Source organism: Notamacropus eugenii, chromosome 4 (genome assembly GCF_028372415.1).
Source record: "Notamacropus eugenii isolate mMacEug1 chromosome 4, mMacEug1.pri_v2, whole genome shotgun sequence".
Classification (NCBI taxonomy): Eukaryota; Metazoa; Chordata; class Mammalia; order Diprotodontia; family Macropodidae; genus Notamacropus; species Notamacropus eugenii.
Window position 1 is genome coordinate 260,412,900 of NC_092875.1, and position 24,451 is coordinate 260,437,350.

Here is a 24,451-nt window from a genome sequence, read left to right on the forward strand (position 1 = left end):
CAATAGCTATTCTTATAAAGGCCCCTGAGTCACCTAGTTCTACCAGAGTTTCTGTGCCAGAGCCTGAATCCTCTTTTTCTACAATAACCTTCATTGTCCAAGTGGGACAAGAGGTAAGGTCAGACGACCACTGATAAATCCCAATCACACTAAGATACTGGCTTCTAACTTGAGGTACTGAGAAGCAGACTATGGATGATTGCATTCCCTATACCTCTGTGCCCATAGCTTGGGTTCTTCTCTCTCACTAGCACATGTGTGAATTCCTGTTTCCATTCCAGTTCCATATCTGGCTGTCAGATTCTGCATCTGCTTATGCATCTCATTATCGATGAAGAGTGTACTTCTTCAAATAACTAGAAACTCACTGCCCCTGTCTGAACAACCCTATAGGTACTTCAGAAGGTATAGTGACTATGTTTTGCTAACAATATAATGGTAAGTCTGGGCTATAATGGATCATAAGATTATAGCTTAAGAGCTGCAAAGGACTATAGAGATCATTTAGGCAGTGGATAGAATCCTAGGACTGGAGTCAGGAAGTCACACAATTTTTTTGGTTTCCCAGTACACATAAGTCTATATAGCACAGTCTGTAGAGTCTACTAAGTATGCAATGTATTATATCAAAAAATGTACATAGCTTAATTAACAATACTTTATTGCTAAAAAATGCTAACCATCAACTGAGCCTTCAGTGTATTGTAATCTTTCTGCTGGTGGAGAGTCTTGGGTTGGTGTGGATGGCTGCTCACTGAGCAGGATGGTGGTTGCACAAGCTTGGAGTAGCAGTGGCAATTTCTTAAAATAAGACAAACGGGAAGTTTCCTTCATCGATTGACTCCTCCTTTCACTGGAACACTTAGACACCATTATAGGCTTATTAATTGACCTAATTTCAATATTTTTGTGTCTCAAGAGAGAGCGAGCCTGGGGAATGGTCAGTTGGTAGAGCAGTCAGAACACAAACTTCATTTATAAATTAAGTTCACTATCTTACGTGGGCATGGTTTGTGATCCAGGAGCAGGGCCACAGGGAGGTCAGGTAAAGATGCAACGCTTATGAGATAGAGGTTGAGGCTTCTCCCTGCACATTGCCTCACATCAGAAGTCTAACGATAGCTAAATAAATGTCAAAGGGGAGGGATCAAAAGCTTCATCTGAGAGCACAGCAATGTCAGGTCTCAGGTGGACAAAACCACATCCTGAGTGCTAGAAGAAAAGGATGTGGCCAAGATCACAAGAGGTCAGGGTATCAGACCAGCAAACCACATATAGAAGGTAGAGATTAGATCAGGATTTGGGTAAGAGCAGAGTCAAGGTTCTAAAATGGCATCCAACATCCGGAGGTCATGAACCCTGCTCAAAAAGCTGAAGGCTCAGCTTTCTTTAAACCTAACAGCATGGAAATGGTCCTGTTCTACTCCTCCTCATCCTCATAACCCCCATTTTAATGACATCGGCAACAATGACTCACCTTCTATTTCTTGGGAAGTAGCTAACTGTGCTATGTCCAGTGGGGGGATATGTTTTTTGAGTTTTAATTAGAAAATTCATAGACATAATTTTAGGGGAAAAAAACTATAGTCATAATTTGTATTCATCAAAAACATTATAATTCAAATAACCTAACCAATGCTACAAGCAATAAAAACCACACTTAAAATACTACATTATTTTTAATTGATTATCTTTATTTTTGGTTGAGTGATATTTAAGTTCCAAATGTTAATATTATTATTACAATTTTGAAAACAACAATCCTGACTTTGGAAAGAATTTTTTCCCCGTTATTTACAGCAGCTCTCTGAATTCAGTCCAATAACTAGATGAGAACTAGCAAAGACTCATATTAATTGAATCTATGACCCAGCCTCAATTTAAACAGTAGTTTACTTACTGACAATGTTATCAACTTTGAACAGTAGGTTTATGGACTAAAAACCTCTCAGTGCTTTTTTTAATCACGATTGAATAAGGACAAATGATTATTATATAATAATTTTCAGTAATTAATATACACACGAGAGGTAACGTATCTTTTCATATGAACAATGTTCTTTGGATAAACAATAGCTTTAGCAACACTAAATTATGAAGGCCATGTTCCTAATTTATGGTGGGTTACAATTATACATGCTGTGGGCCACAAGCACTCTGTGGGCTGTGTAATGAAGGCCAATAGTTTAAAAACTGATTAGAATTACAAATAATCTGCCAGGTGTTTGCACTTCTGTTGCTGGAGATAGTGTCATCTAATTCTTCTATTTAAAGAATTGTACAAAAAAAAAGAGAAGCTAAACTGTACCATGGTTGCTGTCTCATATACTCCCATTAAGTTCATTTCAAGACACAGCTGCCTGATTCATCCCAAGTCCGTCTGGCTGAGGTGACCAGAACTCTGCAATAAGCCAGGCTCTCATAAATTGAAACTCCCTCCTTTGGGGGCAGCTGCCTTAATTGTTTTATCAGGAAAATGTCCAACACTTTCCTTTTAAAGAATAAAGTTACTGGAAGAACATTAGCAGAATTTATGCTATCAAAGGCTACCACCATAGATGAGGTCCTCATCACCTCTCGCTTGGGCTCTTATAATAACCTACCTCCTTTCTTGTCTCCTCCCTCAAGTTTCTTCTCACTCCAATCCATCCTCCATGCAGCCATCAAAGTAATTTTCATAAAGTGCAGATCAGATTACATCATTCCCTTACCTCACTCAATTACCACTTAATGAACTCCAGTGGCTCCCATTTCCTCTAAGATCATATATAAACTACCGTTCCGCATTTAAATCTTTTCAAAACCTGGTCCCTTCTTTCCTTTCCAGTATTTTTACACATTATTCCCCTTCAAGCATTCTTTTATCAAGCCAAAATGGAGACCTTCCTGTCATTTCTTCCACAAGACAGCTCATCTACAGTTTCTGGGGTTTTGTTTATTTCTTTATTTTGGGGGTTTCTTTTTTTCTTTACACTGGCTGCCCCCTAGCTTAGAATTCATTCCTTCCTCATTTCTGACTCATGGAATCCCTGGTTTCCTTTAAGATTTGACCCAAGTACCACCTTCTGCAGTAAGCCATTCCCAATTCCTCAGCTGCTTGTGCCTACCCTCCCAAAACTACCTTGTTTTATTTTTGTACAGATTCTGTATAAACTTAAAAATGGACATGTTGTCCCCTCCATTAGCATGTAAGCTCCTTGATGACAGGGACTGTTTGATCTGTGTCTTTGTGCTCTTAAAAATTAGCCCAGCACCCGGTACATAATAAGTGCTTAATAAATGTTTATGGATTGATTTAAATCACTAAACTTATTTTGCCAAAATTAATTTTAAATCACAAAATTTTGGAGTTAGAAGAGACTTCAGAGGCCATCTAGTTGAGTGCTTTATTGATGTAGGAATTGCCTCTATCACAATGCTGACAAACCAGCCCCTACCAAAGCCCTTCCAGTGAGAGAAGCTCACTACCTCATAAAGCAACACGTTCTATTTTTACACATTTGGGGGAGAGGGGGCGATATTCTACTTTATATTGTGCCAAGACCTTTCTTGCTATAAATTCTACCCATTATCCTTTGTTCTTTATGGTTGAGCCACATAATAGAAGTCTAATCTCTCATTAAATTAAAATAATTATATTCCCTGCTGTGTCCATTATCTCATGCCAAACACCAACAGTCAAGCAAACCTCATAAAACCTGGTTTCAAAGATTTTTCACCATGCCAGTCTTCTGTCTTGATATAGCACATAGTTTTTCCCATCCCACTTAAATTGTGGTATGTAAAACTGAATACAATGGTAACCACACATAACCTTGTCCTCATTGCCATCCACCAAAGCAGGAGAGGAGAGGGAATGATCCTCAAGCTCCATGTTTCAGGTTCTGAGGGTGGGGTTTGCCCTCAATATGAAAAAATATGATAATATGAAATAATAGGAGTAATGATAATAATATGAAAAAGCTGAAGAATGGTAGGGAGCTGATTAGGCAGGTATAAGAAGTAAATAGGCTGCAGCACATGACTGATGATAGTTTTCATTCAAGAAGTGGTATAAAATACATCTGAAAGCAATGGGTAGAGTGCAGGGCTCGAAGTCAGGAAGACTCCTCTTCCTGAGTTCAAATCTGGTTTCAGATACTTGCTAGCTGTGTGACTCTGGGCAAGTCACTTAAGTCTGCCTCAGTTTTTTCATCTCTAAAATGAGTTGGAGAAGGAAATGACAAACCACTCCAGTAACTTTGCCAAGAAAACTCCAAATGGGGTCAGAAGAGTCAGGCATGACTGAAACGACTGAATATAAACAAAAATAAAATACGTCACCGAAGACATGTGACCAGAAAAAGAAGTTCCAACCAGACCAACAAGAGTGAGGAGAAAAACTGAGCACAGCAGAACAAAAGGACAGTGTGAAAGTGTAAAAGGGACAGTGTAAAAGAATCAAGGAAAGGCTTCCAAGGACATTGGCTTGATCCTCTATATTTTCAAACCATTGGATCATATCTCTTTTCCTTGAACTTTTTGAATGTGTAGAAATCTAAGTCTACCATAATCTACCAAATTCAGGTAGATAATTAAAAGGTACAGTCTCATGACTCTTTCTCATCTGGCCAGAAATTAACATAATAATCAGTCTTTTAATAGGTTGTTACTCTCCATTTCACACCCAGGCAGACTATTTCTATTTCAGTCTCATGCTTCTTGGAAGCTTGCATTGCTAGTTCACCTTTACTAGGTCCTAGCCCATACTAAGGTACATCTCTCAGCAACCTAGTGACAAAAGTCTTTTTGGAGAACCGAAGTCCCCTTCTTAGTTGCAAGTAATAATTACTCCCTATATAAATGCTGAAGCTAGATTTGGTGATGTCACTATATTCTGACCCAATTACTAAAATCTCCATGAATTCTATTTCTTTTCAAACATTGAACAGAAAAAAAAAAATCCAAGAACTTTTCTATCCTTGCTCCCATCGTACCTCTCCCCTTCCCTAGTTTTCATGTATCTCACAGCATACCTAAGCCTCTGCCGACTACTCACGAGATCTTTTAAGAAGCAGCTGTAGTGGAATGAGAAAAGTCCATGAGTCTGGGTCTGAGTTCAAAAAAATATAAGCTTTATGACTTCTTACAAGAAATCTAACCTCTCTGACTTTTGGTTTCCTTATTTGTTAAAATATAGGGTCTCAGGCTAAGACTAGATAGAGGCTTTTCCAAGGTCCATTTCTAATCAAACATTCTAGGATTCTTCTCTAGCTTTCCTATGCATTATGAATTCCAGTACTCTAAAATGCTTTCCTGTTTATCTGTCTGTGACATTACTTCCCAAAGTTTCATACATACACACACATACATATGTATGTACGTATATATAAGTATGTATGTGTATTGAGTATATATTATATATTTTATATGTTATAAATATTGCATATTTATAGGCAAATATAATACATCAATTAATATTTATATTCTATGTATTATCACATGACATATTGCTATTTTACATAATTCATAATTGAGTGAGCATATTCTATCAATTATATATTAAATTTTAAGTCATATAATTAATACTATGTATAATTTTAGGATACTTACATATGTGTGATGTATATTTATATCCACAATATTGACATACAAATAAATACAAATACATATGGAATGTATGATAAGGGTAGAAAATATAAATAATGGAAATATTAATATCTACATTTTTACTTATATTTATATATGAATAGAAATACTTTCTACTTAGATATTCTGTATCTAAACTTATATCTATTTATATATAATGTATAGCTGTTATAAATAATTTTACATTGTAAAGTATATGGTACATAACATATATATCGTATAACTTATATAGTAATATCATGTAAATTAGTAAATATGAAACCTTCTAACATCCAATCATGTCATTCCTATGGATTAGGGAAGTATGTGTGTACAGGGGATGGGGTATTTGTCAGCATATGTGTGTTAAGAGGGTTACTTTTAATCCATATATACTTTTGTAGAAGTTGTTTTCAGTGAAAACTATTCAACGGATCAATCCAAAAGGACTTACTCTGTGCCAAGCACTGTGCTACGCATTAAGGATAAAAGCAGAAACAGTAAAATAATCCCTACTCACAAGGAGTTGAAATTCTGCTGTAAAAGATGACAAATACATATACGCAGAATAAACATAAAGAGAATAAACACAAATAGTAGTTAAATGCAGGGTAGTATAGCAGAGGTGATGCTGGAAGTTGGGAGTATCAGGAAAGGTTTCATGCAGAAATGGTGCTTGAGCAGAATCTTAAAAGGAGCGAAGGAGTCTATGAAGTGGTGGTGAAGGAGTTCATGTGGGATGGTCATTACAAAGGCCTGGTGATTGGAGATGGAGTGTAGTGCATAAGGAGCAGAAAATATACCCGGTGGATGGAATCATAGAGTACGGAAGGAAGAGGAAGGTCCAATGAGTCTGTAAAGATAGGTTGGGGCCTGGTTGTACAGGACTTTAAGAGCTGAATAGCATTTATATTTTATCCTGGTGACAATAGGAAGCCACTGGAGTTGAAAGAGTAGGGAAGTCATATGGTTAGCTATTGGAAGGTTTGAGGATGTTAGGCAAAAATAAAAACAAAACAAAACAAAACCAAAAACAGAAATGGAAGCAAGAGATTGAAACTGAAGACCTGAGAAAAGTAAAGGATGAAGGTCTCAGGAAACTCCATTTGTCAAGAATTCCTAAATCACACCCACATTCACATTTCTTTACTTGTCCCCATCTCTATATCCCATCTTTCTCACAGATATATAGGAATAAGTGTCAAAGATGAATATGAGGAATTATTGGTGAAAAATGTAGCCCAAAATTTCTCCAGGATTTTGAGCTTACATAGATGAGATTTCATACTGGAGTCTAATCTCAATTCCCTCTGGTTTATTTTCCCTCAAAGTTCAAACACCTAAACATATTCACAGTACAGCTTATGTCTAAATTTTTCCAAATGTATGGATCTCACTCCTATGCTGCACTCAATATACAGTAAGGGTACCAGGTATGGGACAAACTATAGAAATTCTCTTTACCTACAGATGTAGAAAAACAATGAAAATTTATTCATCATTTAGCATAGTGCTGGCACAGAGTAGGCACTTAAAATTTTTTTTTCTTTACTCACTATCAATCTCTTTCCTCCCTTCACTCTATACATTTCATTTTCCTGATGGGGCTTCCTACTGATGGTTCAGTATTTTGTTAGGCATGTGACTGAAGGAAATAAAGACCCTTTGTTGAGTACTGAATGGTCTTCTTTACTTTCCTCTCATAATAGAAGGATTTAGAAAGAGACTTCCTTCTTCATCTTAATGGAGCAATAGAGGGGAAGAGTTTGGAAGAAATTCACAATGGAAAAGGGGCTTCAACTTTTAGTTGTTTTCAGAATCTTAGGGGTTTAAAAGGGACAAGAAATGCTAAACCTGCAATCATTCAAGACATATGGAAAAACAAACCTGAAATTATCCAGCCCAGGCAGGGATTTTGTCAGATAGCGGACAACTTTCTACAAAAATTCCTGAAACTGAGGATACAACATTAAAAAACTCCACAAAACTCAATACAGAATTTCAAACTCCAAACCATATAGATAGTATTAGAGATTTCTGAATGTATTCAAATCCAAAGGAAGATGCTTTTAGCTCACTCTTTATTATTCATCAATTTTAAAACAATGATGATGATACAAACGAGATCCAGAAGATACATAAGAGATGACACTAAACTCTTCATTTTTTATTAAATGCTGACCATCAGCAAATAATTTGTTTATCAATAAGTACCAAAAATATGACCACCTTGCTAACTGTATGACAAAGTGAAAGTTTAAACCATATCCTGCTTCAGATGATCAGCTCTTGTACAAAATCAATGACTTTTAAAAACACAATACTCTTTAATCAAGAGTTCTGAGTTACATGAATTGCTATAGTGAATCTAGAATAAAGTAAACTTAGGATTTGCCATCAACAAGGAGACTATACATGAAATTGAAATAGTTTGCTGCTCTTTAAATGTATAAATAATATTGACTAACCATCAGCATCCAAGCCTAATCATTTGTTTTTAAAAGAATTGAACTAAGAAGAGACAACTCTTCTTGGATGTCAGAATTTGGGATGCAGCAGATCTTAAAAGTCAAGGTAACATCTTGACCAGTTTCAAAGATATTATTATACAGCAGTGATTTTCTAAACCTTATTGCATCAAAACAATTGCATTTGTGGAAAGTGAAGTGTGAAAAGCTCTTAGGAATGATAAGGAGGGAAGCAAATATCAGAACATGTTCTTGCATAACAGAAATTCAATAAATGGCTGATTTTGCAACATACCATCAAAAATCCAGCCTCAGCCAGTTTACAAAAGTATATGCAACCTGAACTGAGGTTTCTAGATAAGAGAAATGAATACTAGACAAAAATAATAAAAAAGAACAGGTAGAGAAAAGAATTGTGAAAATTCTAAAAGATGTCCCTACTAATACAAAGTGATACTTTCAGTTATGATTTCTAACATACCTGAAAGATATTCAATTTAAAATATGTGAATATTCATAAAAATAAATGAGCATCATAGAAATTCACATTTTCATGATCGACAATTACAATTCACATTAGGGTTTATATGTGAGGAATGATGTGTGGTAAGGATATTTGTTATTCATTCATTTGCACTCAATTCCTCATGACCCTAAGGGCCACAGCAGACCAGGCCCATCTGTCCTCCACTATCTTCCAAAGTCTGTCCAAGCTCACATTCATTGTTTCCATGACATTATCTATCCATCTCATCATCTGCCATCCCCTTCTCCTTTTGCCTTCAGTCTTTCCCAACACCAGGGTCTTTTCCAATGAGTCTTCTCATTATGTGGTCAAAGCATTTATGCTTGAGCATCAATATTTGTACTTCCAATGAGCAGTCTGAATTAATTTCTTTAAGTATTTCCTGATTTGATATCCTTGTTCTCCAAGGGACTCTCAGAAGTCTTCTCCAACACCACAATCCAAAAGTGTTGATTCTGCAGTGCTCAACTTTCCTTTATGGTCCAACTCTCACAGTCATACATTACTATTGGAAAAATCACAGCTTTTAATATATTGACCTGTGTCAGTAAAGGGATATTCCTGATTTTTAGTATGCTGTCCAGATTTACCATAGTTTTCTTTCGAAGGAGCAAGCATCTTTTGATATCACAGCTACGGTCACCATCTGCAGTGATCTTTATGCCCAAAAATATAAAATTTGACACTGCCTCCATTTCTTCTCTCTCTATTTGCTAATATGTAACAGGACCAATTGCCATGATCTTAGTTTTTTGTTTGTTTGTTTTTTCATGTTAAGCTTCAAGCTTAACTCTACTCTTTCACACTCATCAAGAGGCTTAAATCTTCACTTTATGCCATCCTGGCATCATCTGCATATCTGAGATCACTGATATTTCTCCCAATAGCATTAATTTTGGCTTTTGATTCATTTATCCTGGCATTTTGCATGATGTACTCTGTCAATATGACAATATACAGCCTTGAAGGATAGCTATGGGTGCAATAGATAAGAATGAGAGGCCTGGAGTCAGGCAAACTTGAATCCAAATCAGACTTCAGACACTTAATTGCTGTGTGACCCTGGGCAACTCATTTAACCTTATTTGTCTCAGTTTCCTTATCTGTAAAAAGCGATGGAGAAGGGAATGGTGAACCACTGTAGTACTGTTTTAAAGAAAACTCTGAAAAGGATCATGAAGAGTCAAACATAACTGAAAAATGACTAAACAACAAAACATACAGCCTTGTAGTATTCCTTCACCAATCAGTTGTTGCATGTTCAGTTCTAACTTCTTGACTCACACATAGGTTCCTCAGTAGACAAATCCCTTTGAGGACTTGTCACATTTTGTTAGCAAGAATATAACTATTTCCAAAAAAATATCCAAATATAATCAGTATTGAGTAGCTGAAAATTGGAATGGCAATTTAAATCTCTGGGGAAATGCCTTCTTGCTCTATAATCACATCTTATTTGTCAGGAGGTTAAAACACAATGTTTGAAAATTATTTACTGGCAGAGGGGGTGTGGAACCAAGATGGTGAAGTATAAGCAGGGACTTCTAGAGCTCTCTCCCAAAACCAGTCAAATACCTGAAAAAAAAATGACTAAACAAATTCTAGAGCTAAATAAGTCACAGAATGATGGAGGGAAGCAAATCTTCAGCCCAAGACATCCTGGAAGGTCAATGGGAAGCATCTCATGGGCTGTGCCAGCACAGACATGACCTGAACAGGCCTCAGGAGTACTGAATCACTGGCACCTGTGATGTTTTCCAGACTTCTCAACCCCAAAACACTGAGGACAAATTGGAAGATGAGTGGAAAAAGTCTATCAGATCTGTTTGAGGGAGGGACCTGTGTGAGAGAGTAGAGTGGTCTGGTCACAGCCCCAGGGCAGCAGTGGCTGTTTCTGGAGCTCTAGGCACACAGATTGTGGGGGATCGAGCAGCTGACAGTACACTTCCCCACCCCCACTGGAAGCAGAGAATTACCTTGACAAAGAGCTCAAAAGTCAAGAAATTGGCTAGGGAAATGACCAAAAAAACAAGAAAAACATCAGACTATAGAATCTTACTTTGGTGACAAGGAAGATCAAAACATACAACTGGAAGGAGATAACAAAATAAAAGCTCCTCCATCCAAAGTCTCCAAGAAAAATATGAATTGGTCTCAGGCCATGGAAGTGCTCAAAAAGGATTTTGAAAATCAAGTAAGAGAAGTAGAACAAAAATTGGGAAGAGAAATGGGAGTGATGCAAGAAAATCATGAAAAATGAGTGAACTGCTTGTGAAAGGGGGCCCAAAAAATGCTGAAGAAAATAACAACTTAAAAATAGACTAACCCAAATGGTAATAGAGATCCAAAAAAGCCAATGAGGAGGGGAGAATATCTTAAAAAGCAAAATTGGCCAAATGGAAAAAGAGATTCAAAAGCTCAATGAAGAAAATAATTCCTTAAAAATCAGAATGACTAAGATGGAAGGTAATGACATTATGATAAATCAAGGAATTATAAAACAAAACCAAAAAAATGAAAAATAATAGACAATGTGAAAAGTCTCATTGGAAAAAAATAACTGACCTGGAAAATAGATCCAGGAGAGACAATTTAAAAATTATTGGATTACCGGAAAGTTATGTTCTAAAAAAGAGCCTAAACATCCTATTTCAAGAAATTATCAAAGAAAACTGCCCTGATATTCTAGAACCAGAGGGTAAAATAGATTTTGAAAGAATCCACCAATTACCTCCTGAAAGAGATCCCAAAATAAAAACTCTTAGGAATATTATAGTCAAATTCCAGAGTTCCCAGATCAAGGAGAAAATATTGCAAGCAGTCAAAAAGAAACAAATAGAGTATAGTGGAAATACAATCAGGATAACACAAGATCTAGCAACTTCTACATTAAGGGATTGAAGGGCTTGGAATGTGATATTCCAGAAGTCAAAGAAACTAGGATTAAAATCAAGAATCACCTACCCAGAAAAACTGAGTATAATACTTCAGGGGAAAAATGGTAATTCAATGAAATTGAGGACTTTCAAGCATTCTTGATGACAAGACCAGAGCAGAATAGAAAATTTGACTGTCAAACACAAGAATCATTATACACACACACACATACACACACATACACACACACACACACACACACACATGGAGGGCACAGGGTGAGTTGAATATGAAGGAATTATATCTAAAAAATAGAATTAAAGGATGAGAGAAGAATATGTTGAGAGACAAAGAACAGGTGAAATAGAATGAGGTAAATTATCTCACATAAAAGAGGCAAGAAAAATTTTTTCAATGGAGGGGAGGAGGGAACCTTACTCTCATTGGATTTGGCTTAAGGATGGAATAACATGCACATTCAGTTGAGTATGAAAATCCATCTTACAGTAAAGGACAATAGGGGGAAGGGGAAAGAGAGAGAGAGGGGAATGATAGACAGGAGGACAAATGGGAAAAGGGGTAATTAGAAGTAACACTTTTGAGGTTGGAAAGGGTCAAAAGAGAGAACAGAAAAAATGGGGGGCAGGATAGGATGGAGGGAAATATAGTTAGTCTTTCACAACATGACTTTTATGGAAGTTTTTTGCATAACTACACATGTATAACCTATTGAGTTGCTTGCCTTCTCAATGAGGGTGGGAAAGGAGGGAGGAAGGGAGAGAAGTTGGAACTCAAAGTTTTAAAAACAAATGTTAAAAATTGTTTTTACATGCAACTGGAAAATAAGATATACAGGCAATGGGGTATAGAAATCTATCTTGCCCTACAAGAAAATAGAGGCCAAGGAGATAAGAGAAGGGAGTGATGTCATAGAAGAGGCAGAAGATTGGGGGAAGGGGTAATCAGAATGCACACTGTCTTGGGGTGGGTGGAGAGGAGGGATGGGGAGAAAATTTGGAACTCAAAATCTTGTGAAAGCGAATGTTGAAAACTAAAAATAAACAAATTGCTTTTTAAAAAAGAAAATTATTTATTGACTTTAATTGCCCATTACTTTGAAAATAATTTGACCTCCCAGCTATTGGTATTTTAATCAATACAGAAGGGAAGAGAAACCCAGTTTCAAAAGCATTATCCCCCTTTTGAAATTGTTCTATTGCACTATGTTATATATGCTTTGCCTTTACATACTTGCATATAAGTTTTATCACTCCAGTACCACAAAAGCTTCTTGAGGACAGGTATTATTTCAATTTTTTGCATCCCTATTGACTATCATGGTGCCATGTACTACAAGGACAAGGAATGGACCTATGATTTCAATGGTAGCAAGAACTCCCAGGTGAGGGAGTTTCCTCTTCTAAAGCAGGTCAGCATCTTTTTGCTACTTGGATCCTAAAGAGTTGCCTCTAACACTGAGAGGTTAAGTTACTTGCCTACAATCACACAGCCTTCTTGTATCTGAGTCAAGACTTGAACCCAGATCTTTCTTGTTTCTATACATGCTCTCTACCTGATACACCAAAGCAGGTACTTAAATTTTGGTGATGATCCTGTGATATGAACAATGCTAATGTAGAAACTATGATTAAGCAGCTTTTAGGTATATCATCATTCTGCATTATTAGTTGCCTATGGACTTTTCATAATCCACATGCTATTTTCCAGAAAATCACAATACTGCAGTAGAAGGAAGCACATAGCATAACATAAGACATAACTTTTAACTCAAAAATCAGGCTACATTTGTATGCACAGCTACTCAGGCAGCTGACCAGTTAAAAGTGATCTCGTCACTCCATGCCGGTAAAGTAAAGGCATTGGTAAATAGGACACACACACATTTAGTTATCCAAGTTTCTTTCTCTACTAGATAATAAAAGTAAGTAAAATGTGCATTCAAATCACACCTATTTCAATTTCTCAAAAGTGCAATTTCAGCTAATTTAACAATTCATTCCTCTTAGGGATACATCTTACTGGGAGATTTAAGCTAGTGAGATCAGCCTGAGTAAATCATGCAGTTAACTGATTTTTGATAATAGAAAAATTTGGCTGGCTGGAAATGCTTAAAGACTGTGGAAGAGCAGAATGGTGTTGGGTCACTAGAATGGAATCTGCTCCCATAACCAGAAGGCAAAGACACAAGTTTCATGTCACTGACCTAAAGTGTCATGCTCTAACTACAAAACTGGGGTCTACTAGAAGAAAACAAGAATTATAGAGTTGACAGAAATAATAAATCCAGGTTTAGGACCAAAATATATACTACAAATCATATGATAGAATATAAGAGCATTTTATATTCATTCCATTAAGTGCCTGTAGTCAGCTAAAATTTTTAATAATTGTGACATCTGGGGAGAGCTAGCTCACAATACCTTGTACTGTTGACTGACCGCAAACTTTCCAGTTTCCAGCCTCAAAAACATGCAAATAATGTGGTGCAATTACAATAATATGAGCGTGCAAAATGATGCAACCATATTACCTGTGGAAGGGGATGGAAGGTGAGGAGGATGACAGTAACAGTATTATTTTTAACTACCATTGAACATAAATGACATTTCTTTGATGAGTACTTGAGGCTTTGGTAATGAAAAGAAAATCAAGATCTTCAATTTTACATGAATCCTATTTCCTCATCATCTAAGAAGGAATTAAATTCAACTAAAGCACACACACACACACACACACACACACACACACACACACACTATCCAATTTCTCCCACATAAATATATGGACTTGGTCTTCTATTCCTCAGCATTTACAACAATGTATCTACTCAAGAGTTCTTTTCTCCATCATTATATAAGTAAAATAATTCCTTGTAGTTATATGTGCCAAGAGTTTTTTGTGGAACATGCTGTAGCTCTATTTTCAGGTCCATGAGATGCTATAAGAGGTGAAGAAGGAAAGTTTAAGGTCTTCCTCGAAATTAAAAAAAAAAAATAACTTCACTTTCCCTATAATTTCAATTATTCATTGAGAGGATTTTAGAGAATCTCTCCAAGCCATGATTTTGTGTTTCACAAAATACAGTCCATGACATTGTGTGAACATTTTAAGGTTCATAATTCTACATTTTATGGTGCCAACAGACATATGCACATGTATAATATACTTAATAATTAGAGCAGGGGTGTGGAGTGTGGGAAGAAAGGGAAAGGGCAGAAAAGGAAGGGAACAAACATCATTAAGTGTTTGCACTATGCCAGGCACTGTACTAAATGCTTTACAAATATGATCTCATTGAATCTCATAATAGAATCATAGAATGTCAGAATTAGAAGGAAATTCCAATGTTTTCTAAGGAAAATATAGTCTATTTTATCCAACCCATATTTGAAGCAAGTATGATTGCCCTCTGCAACATTAGATTTTACCTTTGTAACATCTCTCCTTTAACACTGCCACTACCCTGGTGCTGGCCCTTGCCCCCTCACACCTGGCCTGTTGTGATAGTCTGATTATTGGTTTCCCTGCCCCAAATCTCTCCCCATTTATTCCATCTTCTACTCAACTATCATAATAATCTTCCTGAAAGGAGGGTCTGACCATGACATACCCCTTACCACTCTGTTCAAGAAACACCAGTGGCCCACTATTACCTCCAGGATAAAATATGAAATACTCTATTTAGCTTTTAAAGGACTTCATATCCTAGCCTCTTCCTACCTTTCCAGTCTTCTTATACCTTATATCCCCCCCCCCACCCCCCGCCCAGCAAGTACTCTTTAATCCAGTGACACTGTCTTTCTTTCTCTTCCTAGCATAAGACAATCCATTTCTCAATTCCATTTTCACTGACTGCTCCCCATGCCTGGAATTCCTCCCTCTTCATTTCTGTCTCCTGGATTCCCTGGCTTCCTTCAAGTTCCAGTTTAAATTTCACCTAATACATTTCTCAAGCCTTCTTAATGCTATTGTCTTCCCTTTGTTTTCCAGAATTTATCGTGAATATATCTTGCTTCTACGTAGTTGTTTTCATGTTGTTTCCCTCATTGTACCATGTGCCTCTTGAATACAGGGACCTTATTCCTTTCTTCATATCCCACAATTTAGTAGAGAGCCTAGAAGAGAATATGTAATTAATAAATAAATATGTGTTGACTTGATAATATACCTAATAAGTGATCACCTAGTTTGTGATTGAAAATTTTCAGAGTTGTAACCCTTCTAAAGAAGCCCAATTTGAAGTAGCTATAATTGTTGCAAAGATTTTCTGTCCACCAAACTTCTGCTATTGCCACCCAGGAATCCCTGGGACTCTATAGAAGTTCTTAAATATACAACTCTCTCAGCCTCAAAGATTCAGTGTGAAGACAGGAGGTCAGTGAAAGAACTCAGTTGCCCCAGGATAACACCAAGCAACACCAATCAGCCCACCCAAAAGTAACAGTTAGCAAAGTCTAGCCCTGGCTCAAAACCTCAACTAAAGGAATAAAACTAGACCAATGAGAAAACCAAGGAAGACAATGACCAATATCAAATGTTACTGAAAATCTGTAGATCCTTCAGAAGCACAGAACAAATCCATAAAAAGTACAAATGGAGACTCAAAAGAAAAAACATTTTCCACAAAACTATGTGAATATTTAGAAGAAATGAGGCCAGAGACAAAACAAAAATGAAATAAAATCTCTAAAGGAAAGAACTGGATGAAGAATAAATATCTTAGAAAACGTTAAATTTTACTCAAGTGACACTCCTTGCTTTTTCTACCCATTGCTCCTACTTCTATACCCTGTGGTCAAGCAGAACAGATTTTCGCTCTTCCACATGACTTGAAGACATTCTCACATCTTGGTGATTTGTTTTCTCTTTTCCAGACCTAACTCCAGGTTCTACAGCCAGTTCTCATATGACTTTGAAATGTCTGACTTTCTTAGTCATCCTACTCTACTAACTTCCTTCCTAAAACATCACACCTAGTACTCCAGGTTTATCCTGACAAGAGCAGAGTTTTGTCTTTATTTTTTTTGATTTAGAAAATAATGTCAAGGGATGATAATTCTAATTCTAATAATAATTCTAATTACATATAATTCTATTACATATTTATACTAGTTCATTGTTATATATCCTCATTCACTAATCTAAACACATCTATGCTTTGAACATTTATCAATATTATTTTTCAACCAATGTAAGGGAGACAGATAAAAATAAACTAGTATCTCTTTAGTTCTGGACACCATGTCTTTCTTAATTCATTTTATATTTGTATAGTTTCTCCTAACTCCTTATTACATTTTAGAATTTTTCTAGGGTGTGAAGTGAAGCTCACCATCCTATAATCTGATTATTGCTCTTGACCCTTTATGAAAAGTGGGTAGATGTTTACATTTCTACTCCCATGGCACCACTCCCATTTTCCACAGTCTTTCAAAGATCACTGACAGTGAGTGATTAAGCAAGCACATCAGCCAGTTCATTCAGCACTTTAATCAAGAGCAGGGAGGTCCATCTATCTTGGTTTTCTGCTACTATCTTATCTTGAGATAGGGGTAACAATGGCACAGGAACTCCCAGCATGGCTTGCCCATATCAAAGAAGACACTGTGCTCTACGAGAAAAGCAGAATTGCGTTAGCTCAAAAGAAACATGACATGTCAAAATTTAGAGGCATCTCCACTCCAAATGTTCATATGGATGAATTGTGTCTGACCTGTGATAGAGTCTTCTGAGTTCATATTTGTCTGATCAGCCATAGTCGGACACACTGGTACCTTGACACTGAAATGATGTCATCTTGGTCCTCTTTGAGCATGAAGGATAAATTACCACCACCGCATATCCTGGGTCTCAGTGCCCTGTTCTTTGTTCTCTCTTTTCCAGGTCTCAGATAAATCTTTATAGCAGATAGAATGGAAGGGCAATAAGACCTGAGCAGCTCTTTCTTCTCTTTGTTTCTCATATCAACATGTGTAGAACTCAAATAGAAACGGGTTTCTAAATAGACCACCTATTGACTTAACATTATCCATGTTGTATTATATTTTTATTTTTTAAACATTTCCCAATTAAACTTCAATCTAGTTCAGGCTGCACTCAGGAGTGATGGGGCTGCTGATACCTCTGATGTGAACCACTCCAAGTGGAAGTCTTATTCTTTCTTGGATCCTTCTCCCTTACCTTATATAGATTTTTAAGACCATGCCTTTTTTCATTGTTCTTAGCTCTATTCGCTAAGCTCAACATTTTCTCAGATTTAACATACTGGATAGTTTTCTATTCTACCTCCCATACTTGCCCCTGCTTCTCTTTTAAATCAGAGGTGGTTTCATCTGCATGGATCTCCTTTAATAGTTTCAAATTTTTTCTTTATTGGCACCCCACTCCCCCTCACTAGAACTATATATACATCTTCACTTGGTGGAAAATACATTGCATATATAACACACTAAAGGCTGAACAGGGGCTAACATAACAAACATTAATCATTATGTTGTGGTACATCTATAGGTTGGAAATGAGGAGCTGTTTATGATTGTCACATTAGAATAAAAGCTACATCACATATTCATTAGACTAAAGATGAAGTTCTTCCAGCATTGAACTCTTCAATCCAGTCATTCTTGATCTGAATTTGTAAGAAGCAAGTATGTGGCAGTGACATGGAATAGAAAAATTTGAGAGTTGGAAGAGACCATCTAGTCCATCAGTCTAACACAGATCTAGTTCAACCTATGTATGAAAGGAAGCCCCATTTTAACAGACCCCACTAGAGCATATTATACAAAAGTATCTCCTAATATGAGATCCTGAAAGTAACTTTACAAACTAAACTTACTCCCTTTGCTTGAAAAATCTGTTCACTGATACAATGAATGAAGAATTCAGGTCAGGAAAAATTATTTAAAGTCTACATGGAATGTTGGGAACCCTGGTTCACCGTTTAACCATGGGCCCTCATAGAGGAGATTTCTTTAATTTGGACTGTTTCTTTAAAAGTGAAATTCACATTGACAGTGTAGCCCCTAGCTTAACAATCACCTCAGTGGATCTGGAATTCACCAAGGACTTGACAAAATGAAATTCCCCTGGATTCCACCCAGAGTCAGACATTTTGCTCTGTGAAATAAGCCTTGTCAGCAACAGTGCTCGGAGGCAAAGCCAGTTTGAAAAAATTCTCTTGAGGTGCCACATCTAAGTAGTTTTTTTTCAGTGTCATTATGGAAAATAAAAAAAAAGTTTGTCCAGGGCAGAAGCAGTCACCACAGGAGTTCCCTAATAATGGAGGGTAGTGCCACCAAAGCAAAATCTACTCTGGTTGACGAACCAAGAGATGCATCTTACTCATGTTACAGGAAGTTAAATCCAAGAGACCACAGATTTGGCAGGCTGATGTAATGCTTTTAATACTAGCCATTCTAAAAATCATATATACTTTTTTTCATATTTTCTAGCAAATGTTCTTCACTCAATCTTTTCCTAGAGGATGAAAGAATCATTTTAGTTACAAGGAACTAAACAGAGATGGCAACTTGACAACCAAGAGGAAAGATGTTCTAGTTTTCCTGATTATAGACATATCTTTTTTGTTATCATTACTGTGATTGCTTTGCTTATGTGGACATTTCTTCTAATTTGTTTTAACAATAACAACTCCAGTGCTTTTTTTTAATTTAGTAAATAATTTCAGGGGATGAGGAATAGAATCATTAACAATTCCACTATATATTTATATTTATAAGTATCATTATTATTGTTCACCCTTACTAATCTAAATACATTTTGCTTTAAACATTAAGAAATATTCTTTTCAAAACCAATGTAAAGGAGGTGGATAAGAATAGGCATTGATCAAATTTCAGTTTTCCTAAACATCATGCTAAGAGAACGTGAAGGATTTAGCTAAACAATTTGAATAAAGAGTGCAAAGGAAATTTCTATACAACTCAACATTATAAGGGGTTGGCCATTGGATAAAGGCAACTAATGAGACACCAACAGTGTAGTGCTGTCCATCTTCGGCCAGACTTGCTGGCAGAGGGTGAACCACACTGTTGATAGTCTTTAAAATGTAAAGTGACCCTAATCTGAGCCTATCAACTCTTGGGGAAGCTCTGAGTTTATAAGGACTCATTCTTCACCTTTTCCCTTATAATTTGAAATATGGTATCAAATCAGCAATGATATCCCACAACAGAAGCATATGGCTATATGAAAGATGTGCTTATATCCTGCCTGAGATGGGGAATGCAAGGTCGTGCTTTCTGAAACCTAACATTTTGGGTGCATGGAGTCAAGAAATGAGAAAGTTTGGCATCTCGCAGTTCAGGAGATAATAGATCTCAGAGTCTGAGACAGCAGAAATTGGAAGGGAAGCATAAACTTGTCATAGGGTGCATTCCAGTTCTTTCTGAAAGTGTAGAGGTTTCATAGACAAAGATGTCAGCTGCATGAGAAGTTGGAGGCATCAGAGACTATGGCCACCTGCCAGAGTAATGTGGCTCACAAGGATGAGGCCCAGCGATTCCAGCTATGCAATGCACCTAGCCATGATGTTTTGTCCAACAAGGAGTCCCAACACGCGTGATCTTCATACTTGTTTACTTATCCCCACTGATGGAATATGTGTTTATAGAAGAGCGTTCCCAAGGTTTATTAGCAATATTCTATCATATATCTGCTACCTTCTGCTATGCTATACTATACTCATAGGTATTTTGTATTTTCTGAATTTCTTAAATTTCATATTTTCTTTAATTGTCCATACTGTATTGGTCATATTACTTTACATATTACATTCAAGATATTTATCTAGAGCCTTCAGGTCTTTCAAGAGTTTTTGTTTTCTTTCTTCTATAGGCTTAAAGTTTTATTGTTCAATCTTTTCTTCCAAAACTTCTAAAGGTTTTTCTTTTGTTTAAAGTGCTGATATTATCAATTTTCTTTTTTTTTTGTACCTGCTGCCTAAATCTGTTTTTTTTTTTAATTATGCACCCTGGGTTGGGGGCAATGTTATAAATTTTAAAAGTCGTCTAGTACAACCTCTCCAATTTACAGATGAGAAAACTGAGGCCGAAAAAGTTGTAGTAACTTGTTTAAGGGCAACAGAGAGAGTGGTAGAAGTTTGAATAAAGCCCAGATTTTAGGATTCCTAGGTTAGTACTCTTTCCACTTACCCATTTCATATATGGCTTCTTCTCAAATTATCATTTCTTTCATATCCTCTAAACTCCCTTTGTGAAGGGACTTTAACTTAATCTCACACTACAGTTTCAGAATAGACCATAATTAAAGCTATCCTCTTACTCCATTTGTGTTCCATCTTCTTTTAAATCATTATTTAAAATGCAACAAAATCCTCACTTAAGAAAATTTTTGGAGGTATCAGCCCTTATTCATAGGACTGCAAATATGTTTACAATCTTTGATCATATATCTTCCATCATTAAATCACCCCTTAGCCTTGTCTTTGCTAGGCTAAATAATTATGTATTTTGAATTACCTAACAATCACCTCATTTTATTATCTTCTATAATTATTCTTAATAGAGTCTTCAATCTCTACTCCATGTCCTTGGATTCTATAACACATAATATTATGAACACAGTAGCCCCAAGTTTTATAAGTTTTCAAACAATGTATTTGTTTCACACAGCCACTAAATATAATGATTTGTTAGAAGATTAAAGGGGAAAATGCTGTCACTATCATACTTTTGTCATTGCCACAATGAGGACATTGAAACTGAGGATCTGATAATCTATTCCAGATTATCTTCTTGTGTCCTATGTAATAAACTATTTAAAATGGCCTTGAGAATTCAGTTACATAAGGTATTTTGAATTCTTAGCATCTTCAAGGTCTTTACCACACAATCTGCCACTTAGCAAGTTACTCCTTAAAACTCCTCTCTATGGTTTCATGCATTATTGTCTGATTATATTAGATGTAAGTTTTTCACAATAATGTGCACATTTCTGAAGGGAGTTCATATGTCTATTTTGAGGGAATTGGAGGAATTAGTACAGCAAGTGGTTAATTGTGGGGACTGAGTGAGCCATACTGACTCCATCTTGTGATAGAGTCCATACTGGAGTCAGGACAGTTCCCTTTCTATTCAATTATGGGTCTAGTTCAACTTCTGTCTTGTAAGAAAACTTTATTCAATTGCAGGAATAGGAAGAAAACTCCATTGCATTGTTTGAACCTAGTCTTGTGTAGTTGGGAAACTGGACCAACTCTATCTGTTACTTAGAGACCTCTGAAAAAGGACCTACAGTATTCTGACCAGAAACTCAGTCAGATCCAAAGACTGATGTGAGGAATTTTCTCACACTTATACATCTCTAGCAACCCACAGGTCTTATCTGAAAACTGGCTTCTTACCGATCAACCAGTCATTGTTTCCATGTTCCTTCAATTGCTTATAGACACTTGCAGGGAGTGGGACACTTCTTTTTCTGATTTCATCTGACCCTATCATCTCTCCCTCACACCCTGGAAAGTGCCTAATCTTTCTTCCAGTTAGAAATCAGTTTACCTAATGCTGTATTGTTTCCTTTTAATTAATTGGTCTTATTTGATCAATTGTTCTTTTTTTTTTTTTAATAGGCCTAGGCATAAATTCTGTGCGAATTTTTTTTTATTTTTTTTTATTTAACTTTTAACATTTATTTTCACAAAATTTTGGGTTACAAATTTTCTCCCCTTTTATCCCCTCTCCCCCCCAAACCCACGCATTCTAATTGCCCCTGTGACCAATCTGCTCTCCCAATCAATTGTTCTTAATGTATAAAATTCTATTTGTCTTTCCATGTCTGGTCACATCTTACCTGTTTTCTCCTTTACTGCTAGCTCTGTAGTTGATTGTAGACAAGGATAATATAATCTGAAAATGGACTAAAGAGAGCCAAAGAGTTTCTGTTCCTCAAATGTCTGCAACATGGAGGTGCAGAGCAATGTTTACCAATCAAATTGCTTATGCAAATAACTGCATCTAGATTGGCTTGTAACTAAGTAGGGTGAAAACTATCATTCACCTCTGATGAGCCCAGCAGATAGTATATGCAAATTTCAGAGCTGCATAATAGCTTTTTTCTGGACCTCTAACTTCAGTTTTCTCCAAGAATATTAGTTTTAAACTCACAAGTCTCCATAATGCATGGACAAAAGGCTGGATAAAAAATTGGGAATTTGCAACAGAAAATATTGGAAAGGTATATAAAAATAGATACATGAACAATTCCTAAACACTCCTTCCTAACAAATACTCTTTTGTATGTGCTATCTTCCTTATTAGAATATAAACGACTTGAGGACAGGGTTGCCTTGATTGTACCCATTGATTAGCAAAATATCTGTCATATAGTAAGCATTTATTAAATGCTTTTCCATTCGCTTGGTTCATGCATTCATGTTCTACCAAATTTCAAATGTTTATTGGTTGTGTCAATGAATAGTGCTTTCCAAGATCAGTCTATCTAGATCTAATCTCTTTCCTGAGCTCCAATCCCCCATAATGTCTTGGACATCTAGCAGCAGATATTCGAAGGGGATCTCAAAATTAACGTATCCAAAGTATCCTCTCAAGCTCCTCCCTCCTCCCAATGGTACCACCATTCTTCAGCTACTCAAGATCACATCCTACTGTTCTTACTTTTATAACATGTCATCTCTTCACTCACACAGCCAACAACACTACACAGGATCCCATCACCTCTTGTCTGAATCATTTCTAATTATTCTCCTTCACCCAAATCTTTTTTCCCACTACTCAACTGCCAAATTTATTTTCCTAAAATATAGAACTGACTATGCCATCTGCAACTCAATAAATTCTAGTAGGTCCCTATTAGCCCCAGTATCAAATAAGAAGAACCTCTGTATGGCATTTTAAGCCTTTCACAACCTGGTACCGTTGACCTTTCAAGTCTTCTTCTACTTTATTCTAATACGCACACTCTAGTGGGTTATCCTGGCCTACTTGGAGTAACTCACAAACAATAGTATCTCCTGTTGACATGAATTCGCATAGCTTGACCCATTCTTATTTTCCCTCATTTCTGCCTCCTAGTTTCCATGGCTTTATTTAAGACTCTACTGAAAGCTCAGCTTCTGCTTTACATCTTCCCCTTGTCCCCATTCCCCCTTTTTCTCAGACCCTTCATTCTGAGATTAATTTCATTTATGCTGCATACATCTTATATGTACAGACATTGACATGCTGCCTCCCCTATGAGAATGTGAGGTTCTTGAGAGCAGGGACCATATACTGCCTTTCTTCATATTCCCTGAGCTTTGTGGAATATATAGTTCATAGTAAGCACTTACTAAATGGCTGTTGACAGAGTTTTCTTAGAGCAAGTAATTCAAATAGGAGGCTAGGCGGTACAGAGGATAGAGTTCCAGGGCTGGAGTCAAGAGGACCTACATTCAAATCTGGCTTCAGACACTTGGTAGCTGTGCGAACCTGGGCATGTCACTTAACGGCTATCTTCCTCAGTTTCCACAACTGTGAAATAAGGATAACAATACTACCTATCTTGGAGGGTTATTGTGAAAATCAAATGAAATATGTGTAAAAAGTGCTTGCCACAGGGACTGGCTCATAGTAGGCACTTTCCACCACCACCACCACCACCACCACCGTCAACATCATTATGTTCCAAGGCCATAATTATTTGTTTTGCTTGACTACATAAACAAATGTTCTATAATGTGTTTAAATGCTTTTATAATTTACATTTGGTAACAGCCTAAAGTAAATCTTGTACTAAATAAAGTTTTATTATATTAGTCAATCAATCATTATTGGTATTGGTAGCCTCATATCTTGAAGTGATATTTGCTATTAAACAGATGGCTCTCAGCATTTGCTGATTTTCTTGTTCAGTCATTCTTCAGTCATGTCTGACTCTTCATGACCCCATCTGGGATTTTCTTGGCAAAGAT

General features: G+C 36.5%; 1 protein-coding gene across 2 annotated transcripts in view; it reads right to left on the minus strand.

Annotated features, from left to right (window-relative positions):
• The window catches only part of CCDC178 (coiled-coil domain containing 178), a 622,621-nt gene that overhangs the window by 307,895 nt on the left and 290,275 nt on the right, over positions 1–24,451 (minus strand). The window contains exon 20 of one of the 2 annotated variants that reach the window (XM_072604507.1): positions 16,979–17,395. The exons of the other annotated variant lie outside the window; for it this stretch is intronic. Coding sequence (XP_072460608.1) covers positions 17,234–17,395 — 162 coding nt within the window. The 3' untranslated portion in view covers positions 16,979–17,233. Of the gene's footprint in view, positions 1–16,978; positions 17,396–24,451 lie in introns of those variants that run through there. 2 annotated transcript variants of the gene reach the window in all.